Source organism: Hyperoodon ampullatus (assembly GCF_949752795.1).
Source record: "Hyperoodon ampullatus genome assembly, chromosome: 8".
In the NCBI taxonomy this organism is placed as follows: Eukaryota; Metazoa; Chordata; class Mammalia; order Artiodactyla; family Ziphiidae; genus Hyperoodon; species Hyperoodon ampullatus.
The window spans coordinates 52,469,305-52,488,151 of NC_136921.1; the positions used below are offsets into that span (position 1 = coordinate 52,469,305).

The following is an 18,847-nucleotide window of genomic DNA, read 5'->3' on the forward strand; positions in this document are numbered from 1 at the left end:
TTAAAAAAGATCTATCTAAATGCTGCCTACAAGATACTCACTTTAAAGCTAAAGACACACACAGACTGAAAGTGAGGGGATGGAAAAAGATATTTCATGCAAACAGAAATGGCAAGAAATTGGGGTAGCAATATTCATATCAGACAAAATAGACTTTTAAAACAAAGCCTATAATAAAAGAAAAAGAAGAGAATTATATAATGATAAAGGGATCAATACAAGAAGAAGGTAGTACACCGGTTAACATCTATGCATCCAGTACAGGAGCACCCAAATACATAAAGCAAATACTAACAGACATAAAGGGAGAAATTGACAATAATAGTACAGGACTTTAACACCCCACTTACATCAATGGACAGATCATCCAGACCAAAAATCAGTAAGGCAACAGTGTTCTTAAATGACACAATAGAGCAGTTGGACTTAATAGATATCTACAGGTCATCACATCTGAAAACAGCAGAATACACATTCTTTTCAAATGTACATGGAACATCTCCAGGATAAATCACATGCTAGGCCACAAAACAAGTCTCAACAAGTTCAAGAGGATAGAAATTATATTAAGCATTTTTTCTGACTCCAGCAGTATGAAACTAGAAATCAATTGCAGAAAGAAAAATGGGTAAAGAACAAACACATGAGACTAAACAACATGCTACTAAAAAAACCAATGGATCAAAGAAAAAAAGAGGAAGTCAGAAAATACCTTGAGACAAATGAAAATGGAAATACAGTCTCTAAAATGTATGGGATGCAGCAAAAGCAGTTCAAAGAGGGAAGTTTATGGTGATATGAGCCTTCCTCAAGAAACAAGAAAATTCTCAAACGACCTCACTTACCACCTAAAGGAATTAGAAAAAGGAGAACAAAGCCCAAAGTCAGCAGAAGTTGGGAAATAATAAAGATCAGAGAGGAAATAAATAAGAGACCAAAAAAAAAAAAGAAAAGATCAATGAAACCAAGAGCTAGTTTTTTGAAAAGTTAAATAAAATTGATAAACCTTTATCCAGGTTCACCAAGAAGAAAAGAGAGAGGACCCAAATAAACAAAAGAAGAAATGAAAGAGGAGGAATAACCAGTACAGCAGGGATCCAAAAAATCATAAGAGTACTATGAACAGTTAAATGCCAACAAAGTGAACAACCTACAAGAAATGGACAAATTTCTAGAAATATACAACACGCCAAGACTGAATCAAGAAGAAACAGACCATTTGAACAGACCCATCACTGGTAGTGAAATTGAATTTGTAAAACAAACAAAAAAAACCTCCCAGCAAACAAAAGTCTAGGACTAGGCAGCCTTACAGGGGAATTCTACCAAACACATAAAGAAAAACTAATACTTACCCTTCTCAAACAATTTCAAAATTGAAGAGGAGGGAACACTCCCAAATTCATTCTATAATTCCACCATTACCCTGATACAAAAACCAGAAAAGACACTACAAAAAAAGAAAATCACAGGCCAATACCTTTGATGAATATAGATGCAAAAATCCTCAACAGTATATTAGCAAACCAAATCCAACATTATATAAAAAGAATCATACACCATGATCAAGTGAGATTTATTCCAGGGACACAAGGATGGTTCAATATTCACAAATCATTCAATGTGATACATACCACATTAACAAACAAAAGGATAAAAATCACATGATCATCTCACTAGAAGTAGAAAAAGCAGTTGACAAAACAACATCCATTTATGGTAAAAACGCTCATCAAATTGGTTATAGATGTAATATATCTCAGCATAATAAAGGCCATTTATGACAAACCCACAGCTAACATCATACTCAGTGTTGAAAAGGTGAAAGCCTTTTCTCTAAATTTAGGAACAAGACAAGGATGCCCCCTCTTGCCACTTCAATTTAACGTAGTATTAGAAGTCCTAGCCACAATAGTCAGACAAAAAAAAAGAAATAAGAAGCATCCAAACTGGAAGGAAAGAAGTAAAACTGTCAGTATTTGCAGATGACATAATACTTTATGTAGAAAACCCTTAAGTCTCCACCAAAAAACTATTAGAGCTAATAAATTCAGAGAAGTTTTAGTATATAATATCAATATACAGAAATCTGTTGCTTTTCTATACATTAATAATGAACTATCAGAAAGAGAAAGTAAAAAAAAATCCTGTTTAAAATCGCTTCAAAAAGTATAAAATTCCTAGGAATAAACTTAACCAAGAAGGTGAAAAACCTATACTCTGAAAACTGTAAAACAGTTTACAGTTTTACAGTTTTATTGATGAAGGAAAATGAAGATGATACAAAGAAATGGAAAGATACCCTGAGCTCTTGGATTAGAAGAATTAATATTTTTAACATGGCCATGCCACTCAAAGCAATCTACAGATTTAATGGGATCCCTGTCAAAATACCTGTAACATTTTTCACAGAACTAGAACAAATATTCCTAAAATTTATATGGAACCACAAAAGAACCTGAATTGCCAAGCAGTCCAAGGAAAAAGAACAAAGCTGGAGGTATTTCGCTTCCTGACTTCATTCAGTCTATACCACGGGTCCCCGACCCCCAGGCTGCGGACCAGTGCTGGTCTGCGACCTGCTAGGAACCAGGCCACACAGCAGGAGGTGAGCAGCAGGCAGGTGAGTGAGTGGAGCTTCATCTGCCACTCCCATCACTGGCATTACAGCCTGAACCATCCCCATCCCTGATCCGTGGAAAAATTGTCTTCCACGAAACCGGTCCCTGGTGTCAAAAAGGTTGGGGACCACTGTTCTATACTACAAAGCTTTAGTAACCCAAACAACATGGTGGGAAAGTAAATGGGTGTAGCTGTTATGAAAACAGTATGAAGGTTCCTCGAAAACCTAAAAAAGAACTACCATATGACGCAGCAATTCCACTGCTGTGGTGTATATCGAAAAAAGTTGAAAACACTAATTCAGAAAGATATATGCACCCCAGTGTTCATATCAGCACTATTTTCAATAGCCAAGATATGGAAACAACCCAAGGGTCCTTCAATAGACAAATTGATAAAGAAGAAGTGGCATATATATACAGTGGAATACTACTCAGTGATAAAAAAAAAAGAATGAGATTCTTTCATTTGCAGCAATATCAGTGGACCTAGAGGATATTATGCTTACTGAAGTAAGTCAGAGAAAGACACATGTGGTATGATATCACTTATATGCCAAATCTAAAAAGTAAAATGAACGTATTCAACAAAACAGAAACAGACTCACAGATACAGAAAACAAACTAGTGGTTACCAGTGGGGAGAGGAAAGGGGCATGGGGCAAGATAGGGGTATTGTATTGAAATACAAATGACTATGTATAAAATAGATAAGCACAGAGAATTACAGACATTATTTTGTAGTAACTTTTAACGGAGTATAGTCTAAAAAAATAATCACAAAAAAGGGAAGAATAGTAATATGCTTTTATGTGTATTCCATTTATTACAGTTGATACTGTCCTTTATTTGTGGTCTATAAAAGTTTCCAATAAATTTTAAAAGGTGAATACATTTAACTAAACATCATAATTATTTAATAGTGTCAATGGTCATGAATTTGGGTAAAAATCATGAAATTAGTACCAGCTTTACCAACTGGTAGTATGTATTGACCTACGTTTTGTTTTGAATCACCTTCCTAAGAGAGCACTCTGAAATCTTTCAGTTAGTACAACTTGGAAGTCCCTTCATATGTTTCTTTTCTATTGTTATTCTGTAAACAGATGTTTTGATGTGTTCTTTAACTTAACCAATAAATGCATCTTTAATGGCCTGACCAAGGTTTCTCCATTTCAGGTTAGTTTATAGTTTAGTATTATTAACTTTAATGTCCAAGGTTATTCCAGATAGGAAATCCTTTAGAATTGAAAGAAATGAAAATTCATAATATTGTTAAAATGATCATAATACCCAAAGCAATCTACAGATTTAATTTGATCCGTATGAAATTACCCATGACATAACTAGAACAAATAATCCTAGAATTTGTATGGAGCCATAAAAGACCCAGAATTGTCAAAGCAATCCTAAGGAAAAAGAACAAAGCAGGAGGCATAACCCTCCCAGACTTCAGACAATAAATACTACAAGGCTACAGTAATCAAAACAGCATGGTATTGGCACAAAAACAGACATATGGATCAGTGGAACAGAACAGAGAGCCCAGAAATAAACCCGCACACCTACGGTCAATTAATCTTCAACACAGGAGGCAAGAATATACAATGGAAGAAAGACAGTCTCTTCAGCAAGTGGTGTTGGAAAAGTTGGACAGCTGCATGTAAATCAGTGAAGCTAGAACACATCCTCACACCATACACGAAAATAAACTCAAAGTGGCTTAAAGGCTTAAATATAAGGCACGATACCATTAAACTCCTGGAAGAGAACATAGGCAAAACATTCTCTGACATAAATCGTAGCAATGTTTTCTTAGGTCAGTCTCCCAAGGCAATAGAAATAAAAGCAAAAATAAACAAATGGGACCTAATTTAACTTACAAGCTTTTGCACAGCAAAGGAAACCATAAACAAAGTGAAAAGACAACCTACAGACCAGGAGAAAATACTTGCAAATGGTGTGTTCAATAAGGGATTAATCTAACAACCCAATCAAAAAATGGGCAAAAGACCTGAATAGACATTTCTCCAAAGAAGACATACAGATGGCCAGTAGGCATCTGAAAGGATGCTCAGCATCACTAATTATTAGAGAAATGCAAATGAAAACAACAGTGAGGTACCACCTCACACCAGTCAGAATGGCCATCGTTAAAAAGTCTATAAATAACAAATGCTGGAGAGGGTGTGGTGAAAAGGGAACCGTCTTACACTGAGGGTGGGAATGTAATTTAGTGCAGCCACTATGCAGAACAGTATGGAGATTCCTCAGAAAACTAAAACTAGAGCTGCCACACAATCCAACAATCCCACTCCTGGGCATATATCAGGACAAAACTCTAATTCGAAAAGATACCTGCACCCCTGTGTTCATAGCAGCACTATTTACAATAGCCAAGACATGGAAACAACCTAAATGTCCATCAACATATGAATGGATAAAGAAGATGTGGTATATGTTTACAATGGAATATTACCCAGCCATGAAAAAGAATGAAATACAGTAAGTCCCCTACATACCAACGAGTTCCATTCCGAGAGTGCATTCGTAAGTCCGATTTGTTCATAAGTCAAACAAAGTTAGCCTCGGTACCCAACTAACTCAATCAGCTATATAGTACTGTACTGTAATAGGTTTATAATATGTTCTCATCTTTGAAAGTTTGCAACTTGAAGGTTTGTATGTTGGGCACTTAATGGTAATGCATTTTGCAGCTACATGGATGGACCTAGAGGTTATCATCAAATCTAAGCAAAGTAAGTGAGAAAGAGAAAGACAAATATCATATGATATCACTTATATGTGGAATCTAAAATATGACACGGGGGCTTCTCTGGTGGCACAGTGGTTAGGAATCCACCTGCCAGTGCAGGGGACACGGGTTTGAGCCTTGGTCCAGGAAGATCCCACATGCCACAGAGCAACTAATCCCGTGCGCCACAACTACTGAGCCTGTGCTCTAGAGCCCGCAAGCCACAACTACTGAGCCGGCACGCCACAACTACTGAAGCCCGTGTGCCTAGAGCCTATGCTCCGCAACAAGAGAAGCCACGACAATGAGAAGCCTGCACACCACAACAAAGAGTAGCCCCCACTTGCCACAACTAGAGAAAGCGCGTGCACAGCAATGAAGACCCAACGCCGCCAAAAATACATTAATTTTTTAAAATTAATTAATTAATTAAAATATGATACAAATGAACTTATCTACAAAACAGACTTACAGACATAGAGAACACACTTGTGGTTGCTGGGGGTTGGGGGGTGAGGGTGGGGGAGGGATGGACTGGGAGTTTGGGATGAGTAGATGCAAACTATTATATAGAGAATGGATAAACAACAGGTCCTGTTTTATAGCACAGGAAAGTATATTCAATATCCTGTAATAAACCATAATAGAAAAGAAAAAAATGAAAATTCAAAATATTAAGAATCTTCTCAAAAACAGAGTGGGGGGGAACACCCATTGTTGTAGAATTTCTTTGCAGTGGCAGTGATTTTCTCACTGGGCAATGAAATGGTCTTGGGCAGAGGAAAGGGATTCATTGAGAGGAGACTACCCACTTTTCATTGCCTTTTGGATACCCAGGCAGACCTCAAAGATACTGAGGGTTTAACTCCAGGCCACTACAATAAAGCGAGTATCACAATAAAGTGAGTCACACAGTATGTTTGGTTTCCCAGTGCACATAAAAGTTATGTTTATACTGTCCTGTAGTCTATTGTGTGCAACAGCATTACGTATTAAAAAAATACATACCTTTATTTTATTTATTTATTTATTTACTTACTTATTGGAGCATAATTGCTTTACAATGTTGTGTTAGTTTCTGCTGTACAATGAAGTGAATCAGCTATATGTATATCTATATCCCCTCCCTCTTGGACCTCCCTCCCACCAATCCCACCCATCTAGGTTGTCACACAGCACCGAGCTGAGCTCCCTGTGCTATGCAGCATGTTCCCGCTAGCTATCTGTTTTACACATGGTGGTGTATTTATGTCAAACCTAATCTCCCAATTCGTCCCACCCTCCCCTTCCCCCCATGTGTCCACATGTCCGTTCTCTACGTCTACATCTCTATTCCTGCCCTACAAATAGGTTCATCTGTACCATTTTTCTAGATTCCACATATATGCATTAATATATGATATTTGTTTTTCTCTTTCTGACTTATTTCACTGTATGACAGACTCCAGGTCCATCCACATCTCTACAAATGACCCAGTTTTGTTCCTTTTTATGGCTGAGTAATATTCCATTGTATTAGGGACATGTACCCCAAAGTACATACCTTAATTTTAAAAATCCTTTCACAGGTGTGAATTGCACAGTGTGAGAATATAATCAATAATATTGTAATATCTTTGTATGGTGACAGATGGTAACTAGATTTATCATGGTGATCGTTTTGTAATGTACAGAAATATGGAATCACTATACTACACACCAGGAACCGGCATAGTGCTATAGGTCAATTATACTTCGAAAACAAAGACAAACTCATGGAAAAAGAGATCAGATTTGTGGTTACCAGAGGCAGGGGGCGGGGGGAGGGGGAGTTGGGGGGTGGTAGTCAAAAGGTACAAACTTGCAGCTCTAAGATAAGTAAGTACAACCCAAGAGTTCTCATCACAAGGAAAAAAAATTTTATCTTGTATCTATATGATGATGGTTCTTCACTAAACTAGTGGTAGTCATTCCATGTTGTGTATAAATCAAATCATTATGCTGTACACCTGAAACATATTCTGTGCTGTGTGTCAATTATATTTCAATATAAAACTGGAAAGGGAAAAAAAACTTTATATACTGTATTGCTAAAAAATGCTAACCAACCTCTGATAATGCAGGGTGGCCACAAACCTTTAATTCGTAAAAAGTGTAGTATCTGCGAAGTGCTAAAATGTGAAGCACAATAAAATGAGGTGTGCCTGCAGTTTCATAAAAAAGCAAGATAAAAATCTGGGTTTGGTCCAGGATAGCACTCTACCTTCTGCATCAAGTTTTTCCTGTTTGTTGGTTTTTTGAAATCTTCATGAATCATGGGCCGCCATAAATGTTCTCCGCTATATGGGAGTAGACATATTTCTTCTTGCTAATAGGCCTTGTAAATAAACAAACTTTTTTTTTTTTCTTTTTAGCTACAGCATTGAAAAAAAGAAAGACAGAGCTGTTTTTCTCTGGCGTTTTGTGAGTGGCAGGCATCTGATAAATGTGCAAAAGGAACTGAGCGTCCCTAGACTTACATATTCTCATGATTAAGAAGGGCTGTTTGGGTGGGAATATATTCTCAGTGGTAGCGTTTAGGTCAATTAAAAAGGGTGATTTTATTATTAAAATGGTCACCATTGATTGGTATTTGGTTCTTGTTGGATGAAAAGGCACATTTTTCTCTGAGGGGATTTTATGGAAGAGTGTAATGTTTTATCCCTCCTTTCTTTAATAAGTCATCTGTGTTTAGTGATACTAGCTGGCAGGAGGTCTGTTAGGACTTAAGTGCTGCTGTCTTCGTGGTCTGATGCAGCTAAGATCTCATCCAAAGGCCAAGCAGGTCCTCTAGAAAGTTTCTTGCCCATTTCTTTCCCTTTTAAAGATTAGAAATTGTCGGCGCTCTCTGTATTCATCTTGGGTGATGGAAGATGATAAGAATTCCATTAAATGTAAAGTTATCAGTTGGTTTTTTTATTTAGGGGCAAATCTATGAGTCCTGTTGATCTTGGAAAAATATTTTTTAATTCTGTCCAATTTATATAGGGACCCAGGACATTCAATGAAACATTTATTAAATACCTACATGCGACTAGTATTCCGCTAGGTACTGCAAAACTCATATCCATTTTGCTTCATGTGAGGCCTTTGCTGAGCATGGACAACACACAGGAAAGTGAGATGCAAATAGTCCAAGATATACTGTGTTTTACATCAAACTCCAAATTAGAAAGTAGGTCCTGGCAAGGAGGTTGTGAGCGTCCATCTCGTAATAGTGTGGCTTAGTGCAGAGAGAATGTTCCAGGAATCCTTTGGCATTGCTGCAGCCAGCCCTGTTAGGAGGCCAGCTGCCTCGGGCAGCGAGGCAAATATCTTTTTAAGTCATCAGTCTGTTCTTGATGCTCCAGACACACAAAAGACATTAGAGGAACAGCATCAAATACTAACGGCACACACCCAATTCCAAAACACACAGGTGTTGAAAGTGATTGAAGAGGGAAGACTATAATGGTCAACCTCCTCCGTCATAGACAGAGATCAGTCTCCTGCCTTGGGTTTATAAGACAAACCCAGATAAGCTTAAAAAAAAAAAAAAAAAAAACAACTCCCAAACCAAAGCTTCAGGTATAAGCATGTAGAGTTATAAGCATCTCACGCATCCCATCATTCATTCTATAGCCTTCCGTTGAGTAGAAGCCAGCCTCACGTAGTGTACATATAGGCCCCATGTAATAAAAGTCCAAGATTTCAGGAGTTAGGCTCCTGCCAGGCATCTTTACTCATCAGGGTTTGTTTTAGTTATCCAAATTAAAAATCACACCAGTAAAACTCCAAGTTAAAAATGGAGTCACGGGGCTTCCCTGGTGGTGCAGTGGTTGAGAGTCCGCCTGCTGATGCAGGGGACACGGGTTTGTGCCCCGGTCTGGGAAGATCCCACATGCCGTGGAGAGGCTGGGCCCGTGACCCATGGCCGCTGAGCCTGCGCGTCCGGAGCCTGTGCTCTGCAACGGGAGAGGCCACAACAGAGAGAGGCCCACGTACCGCAAAAAAAAAAAAAAATGGAGTCACAAGCTAGAGATGGTCAGTCAATTACAAACAAGTGGAGGTAGCCAGAGCCTTCAAGGCAAAGGTTTCTCTGATGAGGGTGGCCTGCTTCTCCCTGCTGTGCCTGCTCAGGGCACTCTCACCTTTGAATCCCAGCTCTGTCCCTCTTGTGGGAGCTGAACCTACCCCAGCCCCAGTTGTCAGTGTGTGTCCCTCCATCCCCTCCGCCCCTCTCCTGTAGTGACCTTTGCAGTGCTGCCACCGTCATCCCAGCTGTTTTCTTTCTTTCTTTTTTTTTTTATTGAAGTATAGTTGTTTTGCCGTGTTGTGTTAGTTTCAGGTGTACAGCAAAGTGGTTCAGTTATTTATATATATATATCTAGTCACTGTGAGGATCGAATGTTCCTTGAGAGCCACATGGGAATCCAGAAGAAGGACACTGTTTCTGGGATCAGTTTGTATTTTACTTTGTGGTCCTGGCCCACGCTCCTTCCACCTTGCCTCCCCTCTTTCTTTTCTTCCTCGTCTAGACAAATAGTGCTGATCTCTGATGTGAAAATCATCACACTAAAATGACAGTTTACTGTTGCTCTTCCTGGAAAATGCAATCTGGTGTTTGCATTCTTTTTTTCTGCAGTATGCATTGATGTAAAAATAATTGGAAGATGGGCTTCCTCCTAGTGGGGAAAGGAAGAAAGAAAGTGAATCAGATGCTTAAAAGTCATTGCCATCATCTGATTCTAAAATGCGGGCTCTATCTTCATTTACTTTTATGCTTATTGGTCCAGTAAGAGCCATTCAGAATTATTACTGATACATAACAACAGAAAATAGTGCTTTTTCATTGGCCAGTCATGAGTTAAATTTACATCAGTGTTTTGAGAATCAGTGATGAAATAAATGTAACCAAAATCAATAAATTCTGTTTTAGTATTGATTCCTTTCTTCTGCTTGGTCATTCTTTATGTACTCCAAAACAATGGTCAGAAGGCTTTTTCTGTAAAGAGCCAGATAGTAAATATTTTAGGCTTTGTTTGGCCATGTGGTCTCTGTTGCAGCTACCAAAGTCTACTGCTACTGTGTGAAATCAGTCATAGACATACAGAAACAACTAGGTTTGGCTAGTTCAAATAAAACTTTATTTTTGAACACTGAAAGTTGAATTCCATATAATTTTCACATCACAAAATATTCTCCCTTTTTTTTTCTAACCATTTAAAACTGTAAAGAACATTCTTGACTAGAAGGCCATACAAAAACAGGCAATAGACCAGGTTTGGTTGATGCTGTTCTAAGGCTTTTGTGGAATAGCCAAACAAAACATTTTCAGTTTCACTTCTTTTTGAGCTCCGGGACAAAACAATAATGCCCTCTTACTATCAAATACATAAAAATCACCACTGCCTGTTGAGTGAAATTCTAAGCTTTACCTAAAATCACATACTGTAGTTAGTTGATGAAAATCTTGAATAATTGTGGAAGGAGACAGGACATGCCATGTGCTCTAAGCAGAAAAAGACCTCCGTCTCAGTCTGCCCAGGCTGCTGTACCAAATCATCACAGCCTGGGTGGCTTATAAATAGCAGAAATGTATTGCTCACATTTTGGGAGGCTGAAAGTCTGAGATAAGGGTGCCAGCATGGTCAGGTGAGGTCGCAGACTTCTCATTGTATCTTCATACAGTGGAAGGCGCTAGGGAGTTCTGTGGAATTTCTTTTATAAAAGCACTATTCCTATTTATGAGGGCTCCACCCTCGTGCCCGTATCACCTCCCAAACGCCCATTTACTAATACCACCTCCTTAGGATTTCAGCATATGAATTTGGGGGGACGTAGTAACCTCTAAAAATGGTAGTTCTTTATTTCTTCCACAGTTGTCCATTAGGCACCACTGTATGCTCAGCCCAGGCTAGGGGTCCAGCAGTGACCATGGCAGTCTGCAGTTCCAGCTTTTGGGAGCTTTTTATTTTGCTGGTATTTGAGCATCTTTTGTGATTAGTCAACTCATCTAGAGCAGATTGTATGAGCTTTGTGATGGCTCTGGCTCAGAAGTCACATGTGGGGATGTTTGGTAGACATGCTAGTGTAAAACCTCTCAATTCCTGCCCAGTGGTGTTCAGTTTAAAGGATTTGTCCATCTTTGGTGGTCCCTGAGGGGGTTAGAGCTTTTGTTTCTTTGACTTTGGGGTCAAGGTTGTAGTTTTACCCATGGCATCTTTTATCTTTCAGGTGCATGCTGCGTGTCCTGGACTCATTCGGCACAGAACCAGAGTTCAACCATGCCAACTATGCCCAGTTGAAAGGCCACAAGACCCCCTGGGGCAAGTGGAATCTGAACCCACAGCAGTTTTACACCATGTTCCGTGAGTAGTTGTGTCTCACCTCTACTTTCCAGAATGCCGCCAAAGACAAATGGGAAAAGAAATGAGGCCACCATGTATTTTCAGTTGTGATTCCCAGAGCCCTTAGCTGTAGAAATGAGTGCTGTGGAACCTTTTTCTTGGGAATAACTGGATTTTTTTTAAAAACCAGAATTGAAAGGCTATGTGAACATTTTGTAAAAAGCCTTAGAAATGTTCTGGAGAAAAATATTCAATATGAGGTATCACTGGAAACCATCTTGGAAAGGACTTTGGATGGACTTTGGCAGGCAGTAAACATGCTTCATGCGACACAGACACTGTTTAGGGTCGACTTGATGATTCAAGAGAAATGAGGTCTTCCATGTGCATACATTTTCCAAGTAATTAAACCTTCATTATTTAAGCATCAAACTTTGTAAAGAAAAAAAAGTCAGTCTTTTCAAAATGGAACGATTTAAAACTGTTTCATACCTTACTGGCTTCTTAAACCTTGGGCCTAGGATGAAATCTCACCCTCTCTTGCTCACGTGGTGTCCATGTTGCCATGAGCAGTGATTATTTTGTAAAGTGATGTAGTGGACAGGCTAAAAGTGGATGAACCCGCTGGCCCCAGCTGTAGCCTTTCAGCAATTTTCTGTGTTCCTTTCCCACATTCGCCATTTCTTGTTGCTGGCCTCAGTCTACCTGCCCATAGCTTCATTTCATTTATAATTAGCTGAGGACTGTGAAGCCTAATACCGAATCCTGTAGTATTCATGCCAAAAATGAATTTATTGTTTAAGTCCATAGACCTTGGTGATTCCCCTTGTTGAGATGAATTCCTGTTCTGGAAATGAAAGGTCCCCTGAGTTAAACAGTTCATTTGGACACTCAGAGTGCAGATTTCCATTTTCCTAAATTATCGGAATAATTTTAATCCAGAGATTTCCATCCTAGAATTAGGATCTGAGCTGCGAATCTGTTTCCTTCTTTAAGACTCAAGGCCCTCTGCCGTGCCTTTTCCCCATGTACTGACCCTTCCCCCTCACATGCAGCCACCTGAAGGTGACCTTTTGTCGCATTCAGTAAGTACAGCAGCGAACACGTTGGACTAATCCTTGGGTGTGAAGTATGAGAAGGAAGGATGAATTAAGAAGGGCTGGGCTTCCCTGGTGGCGCAGTGGTTGAGAGTCCGCCTGCCGATGCAGGGGACACGGGTTCGTGCCCCGGTCCGGGAAGATCCCACATGCCGCGGAGCGGCTGGGCCCATGAGCCATGGCCGCTGAGCCTGCGCGTCCGGAGCCTGTGCTCCGCAACGGGAGAGGCCACCGCAGTGAGAGGCCCACATACCGCAAAAAAAAAAAAAAAAAGAAGGGCTGTGGCAGATGAGGACGTGATTTTAAAAATCGACTCATGTTTAAATGTTCATTTTAGCTCAGAGCAGTGTTTGAGAGTGTTCTGTATGCATCCTAGACATTATTATTACCGCTCCTGGAGCTCTGTCATCCTATTGTAGCCTGTCACGGGGGCACAGTTCAGGGGACAAACTAATATAGGGCATGGTGGGTGACAGGTGGCTGGCAGCATGGTGAGACATGGCTAGAGTTACCTTTGGATCGACATTGCTGTGTAACTTTGAGGGCCTGGGATGAGGTGACACAAAATAACCTAAGAAGTGGCTTGTGTGTTACTTCACGTACATAAAATGTTAGCTGTGTCCAAAATGGCCAACATTACTTAAATGACACGGTATATCTATGCCCTCCGTGGGATGGTATTTCCCTATATCTGGGGCGTAGAAATAGGAGGCTTTTCCAGAAAGAAGTTCTCTTTTAGAATGTTGGAATTCAGAGTCCAAAAGAACTTATTTTTATTCTCCATGAATGGAGGATTTCAGCAGTGTTGGTTGATTGAATTGAAATCAATTCACTGCTTACAATATAACTAAAGATGGAAAAACAGATTAATTCTTGTTAACCCAGGAAAGGGATAGTTTCTTAACTGACTCAGAATTCAGCAGGAATCGGGGGCAAAACTGATACATTTGTCTGCCTAAAAAAAAAAAAGAAACCTGTATGGCAAAATCAACAACACAGAAAAATAACACCATAGCAAATTGTGTTGCAGAGGATTAATATCACTAATGTATAAAGAGCTTCTAAAAATTGAGAAGAAGACATTCCACAATCCAGTAGGAAATGGGCAAAAGCAGTTCGGAGAAAAAAGAAATGTATTGCCTCCAATATATGAAAACATGTTAACCTCACTCATGATAAGAGAAATGCATTTTAAAACTGCACCAAGGGCTTCCCTGGTGGCGCAGTGGTTCAGAGTCTGCCTGCCGATGCAGGGGATACGGGTTCGTGCCCCGGTCCGGGAGGATCCCACATGCCGTGGAGCGGCTGGGCCCGTGAGCCATGGCCGCTGAGCCTGCGCATCCGGAGCCTGTGCTCCGCAACGGGAGAGGCCACAACACTGAGAGGCCCGCGTACCAAAAAAAAAAAAAAAAAAAAAAAAAAAACTGCACCAAGATCCCATGTCCCACATATCAGATTGGCAAAAATCTGAAAGTTTGCTAGCGCAGCTCTTCCTATGATGAGACTTAGGGAAAGCAGTGGGAATGCAGCCCAGCTGGCACTTGCCCCTGTGCAAGGGGATTTGTCACTGTCCAGCATAGCTTCCTAGACATCCTTCCTTTGACAAGGTCATATCTAGGAATCCATCCCAAAGATAAGTGAGCAAAGGTCAGACATGGTATGTGTACAAGGCCATTTATTGTGGCACTATCTGTACTAGGAAAAGACTGGCAATAACCCAGAGGTTCCTAATAGGGGACTGAGTGAATAATATGGTCTATTGATAGAGTGAAGTCATGTGTAACTGTGCAAAAGGGCTGAGGGAAGACTCCACTCTCTGGAGGGAGATGTCTAGGATATATTAAGTGATAAAGACCAAAGTGCAGGAAGGTATGTGGAGTCACTCCCTTCTATATAAGAAGGGTATGGGGGGAGGGAAGTGTGTGTACATGTATGAATATGCTTGTGTTTTCAAAAGAAATAATGGAAGAATAACAAGCTAATAAAAATGATTACCACTGGAGGAGGGTTTGCAGGGACAGGGATAGAAAATAAATGTCTCTTTTTTTTTAATTGAAGTATAGTGTTTTACAATGTTGTGTTAATTCCTGCTGTACAGCAAAGTGATTCAGTTATACATACAGATACATTCCTTTTTATATTCTTTCCCATTATGGTTTATTACAGGATATTGAATATAGTTCCCTGTGCTAGATGTCTCTTAACGTACTTTATTTTGACTTTGGAACCATGTAAATGTTTTACATAATTTAAAAAGAAAAAAGAATTCACTAAAGATTGAAAAGAGATGAAAAAATGAAACAACAAATCTGTATCAGGTTGGTGCTAATCTCTCACACAGATAAAATAATTATTTCAAGAAACTTTAAAGCACAGTCTTTGGACCATACAGTTGTAGTGGGGAATATTTATATTGTTATTTGAAACTATTACAGTTATACTGTAGGAACTACAGTTTGCAGTATATAGGAGGGGGAGAGTGTATAAAGAATTTAAGTAAAGATTGTATAATACTCAGCTTGAATAGGAAATATCACTATGAACTTACATTTTCTCTCTGAAAAGGAAAAGTTTCCTAACTCTGTACTTTGAAAAGGATCAAAAGTAAAGACAATCCAGTGGCAGTGAGTATCCTTAACACTCAGATTGGGATTTCCTAAGTACCTTTCCCACTAAAGGAACCTCTTTCTAAGATAAATAGGTGATTCCAGGTCTAGGGCAGGAACCGTTAAAGATGGGACATCTTTAACGTGGAAGCAAGGAAGCTAAGAAGGACCCCTGGGGTGGAGTCAGAAGGACACAGGAGCCAAAACTGGGGTAGTTTGAGCATCAAAAAAAAATAATGACTGCAGTGGATTGGACTCAAATCAATGGAAAATAATCCATGAATCCAGAATGATAGTCCAAGCAAGAAAAATCCAGAAAATCAATCAAATCACCTTTGTGAGTTGCTAAGACACTGACTTCATTACTCTGAAAAATAAATGGAAAGAATCCAGCTTTGATCGTCCCTTTCTAGGACAAATTGTATTTGAAGATAATCAAATAGTTGATGAGAGAACGTTGTTAATTATGGGGAAATCACAGCTAATAAATGCAAAAGGAATGAAAAATTAGAAAATCAGCATTTTATAACTCCTGATGAGACAGTGGAGCCAGGTGGGGACCATCAATGGTGGCAAAATCCATCAAGTAACAGGGTGATGGAAAATTTCCTCCTGGCTAAGTCCGGGTCCAGTCTAACTTGGTCGTTGCCACAGAATCTTCCTTCGGGTAAGTGTGACTATTCTCACGGCCTGAAGGGGAAGACCATTCCTTTGAGTAGAAGATGAAAGTGTCAAAAGTGTACCTATGTCTTGTCAATTTTTAAAAAATGAAACAGATTTACTAGTGCTTAATAGATGGGCTGATAGTAATCATTACATAATTGATGTATAATGTGCACATACACTGTGGGTGTACTTGGATTGTTTTCTCTTGATGGGATGCACAAGGAAAAGTTTGGAGACCACAGAAGTAGTGTTGTACTTGTAGAATCAGGTTGTCATCAAGTCCGGCTGTCTTATTATGGGATTACCAGTGTTCTGACAGGTGTGCAGTACAGGGAGAGGGTGGAGAAGGCTGTCTAGAAAGGGCCCAGCAGGAGGATAAGGAAAGAGAAGAATGCACCCACACTGTTCCTGAAGCATGTTTAGGAGTAGGGAAGTGAGACAGGTGCTCCTGACCAGGTTGATGCTCTTGAATATTCAGAGAGCACTTCTCACTTTAAGGCTGCTTGTATTTCTCCTCTAACTCATTTCCTCACTAAGTTGGTAGAATTTCTACAAGCTGAAAAGCCTGGCTTTTTTTTTCTTCACTGTTTTGCCCCAAATCTCAGAATTTCACTAGAACTATCCTCTCTGTGTATTCTGTTTGCATTTGGGCATTTTTGTGTGTCAGCATAGACTGTTCCCAGCACCTTCCTAAGCAGTTTCTATAGGGACCAACCGAGTGGTCAGACAACAGTAAGGACATTTAACTAGATCTTTGAGCAATGGTTTTTGCCAGGAAGCTGAGCTGAGAAGTGCAGTTCTTCCTCCGTCAGGGCAGGCCTCTTGTTCCTTTTCCCTCTTGTCCATACTCTAGTGTCGCTTCTGAGCTGGGCACTGAGACCCTCCTCCTGCCCCAGAGCCAGCTCTGAAAAGCTCAGCATGGACCAGTCTATTCCTCCTCAAAAACCACAGTGCCTTCCCTTTGCCCATGGGGTCAGGTCCAAAGTCCATAGCATAGATCTCGGGCCCCCTGCCTTCTCTCCCCTACCACAGCCCTCCCCTGGCCTCCCCAACCTCACCAGACAGTCTGCTGGTCTCTGAAGGTGCCACCATGATTCCTCACCACCTTTGCCGCCTTCATATCACCCTTATAGCAAAATTTTATTTTTCTCTTGAAGTCTCTATTTAAATGACTTCCATCTTTCCCATCAAATTAAAAAAAAAAACCCTATTATAAAAACAGGGAAAGCCTTCCCAAGGAAAAAGGCCCACATATCCTAATGTAAGCATTATTATCTTTTTCAGGGGTATATTTTTGCATAGTTATAACACACATACTAAAATTTTATATCTGCTTTTTTTCCATTTACTATATCAAAAAGTATTTTCAAGGTTCAACTTTTTTTTTTTTTTTTTGTGGTACTTGGGCCTCTCACTGTTGTGGCCTCTCCCGTTGCGGAGCACAGGCTCCGGACGCGCAGGCCCAGCGGCCATGGCTCACGGGCCCAGCCGCTCCGCGGCATGTGGGATCCTCCCGGCCCGGGGCACAAACCCGTGTCCCCTGCCTCGGCAGGCGGACTCTCAATCACTGCACCACCAGGGAAGCCCCAAGATTCAACTTTTGAAACCATTGTTTCCAAGGCTGTTTTATATAGTCTATCAAGTGGACTTTGTATTTATTTGGGGGTACTTTTGCTAATTCTTGTTGAGAATTAATTGTTGCTTTTTCTGGGCTTGCCAGGGACTTGACCCTATATTTAGGCATTATTTCAGTCAACAGCCTTTAATCTGCTGTGCGTACTGCTTTTTCTAAACTCCTGAAGGAGTTTAGAAAAAATAAGGTATTCTCTTATTTTTCTCAGTCCCAAGCAAGGTGCATCATACCCCAGTAAAGGGATGAAAGGAATCTGCCCACACAGAAAAATCAAATAGAGAAGACATCTGCCTGTACCATTTACAAGAGAAAATAAAACCCTGAAGTTGGTGTCTTGCACCTTGAATTATCCCGTATTTGGATAGTTCTAATTATCTGCCTGACACCCTCTTCCACAACTTCATCAGGCTTATGTAAAAACATCAGTAGTGGGAAAACATCTTCATCTAATTGAGTTTTTTCCTGTCTTGCCCTGAAGACTGTGGCTGAAAGTAGCAATAGCAGAGATTACCAGATTCCTCATTCCTCGTTTCACGCAAGCTGCATCTAAGACTTATATTTACCTCCTGTCATTGAAAAGTTTCCGTAACGTTTATTAGTCTGCTTAGCAACCTTGCTGTTCATACCACTGTAATAGAACATTTCCTATTTTCGAGGCAAAGTCTGTTTGTACTGGTTTATTTTTACTTAAGTAATTTTTTTAGTCCTTTTGAGAATTTGCCTTCTGGGTGGCTCATATTGTGTAATTATAGTCCGGGCTGGGAGACACTCAGTGTTTCTCGATACATGTAGAAATTTGGGAGCTGTGATAGAGTTGAATGAGGAACAGACTGGGGATTCCGGAGGCATTAGAGCCTCCCTGTTTCACCTCCAACCCCTTTGCATTTGTTATACCATCTGGCCTCTGATGTGCTTTCTTCTGTAGGCTTTTAGGTCTCCCAGGGTGCCAAGTTCTCTCTGACAGCCAGGCGATTGCATGTGCTGTTCCTTTGTCTGGAAACCGTGTCCCTCGCTCCCCCGTCCACCCTGCTCACCCTCCAGGGAGGTGTCCTGTCCTCCAGAAAGCCTTCCCTCCCTGAGCCTCGGGCTTCTGCTCCTTCCCCTCCCCCACCCCACACCTGT

At 40.3% G+C, this 18,847-nt stretch overlaps 1 protein-coding gene across 1 annotated transcript in view; it reads left to right on the forward strand.

Annotated features, from left to right (window-relative positions):
- The window catches only part of MGAT5 (alpha-1,6-mannosylglycoprotein 6-beta-N-acetylglucosaminyltransferase), a gene marked incomplete at both ends in the record, with an annotated part of 228,820 nt that overhangs the window by 102,047 nt on the left and 107,926 nt on the right, over positions 1–18,847 (forward strand). The window contains one exon of the mRNA XM_079710109.1: positions 11,611–11,744. Coding sequence (XP_079566235.1) covers positions 11,611–11,744 — 134 coding nt within the window. The remainder of the gene's footprint in view (positions 1–11,610; positions 11,745–18,847) is intronic.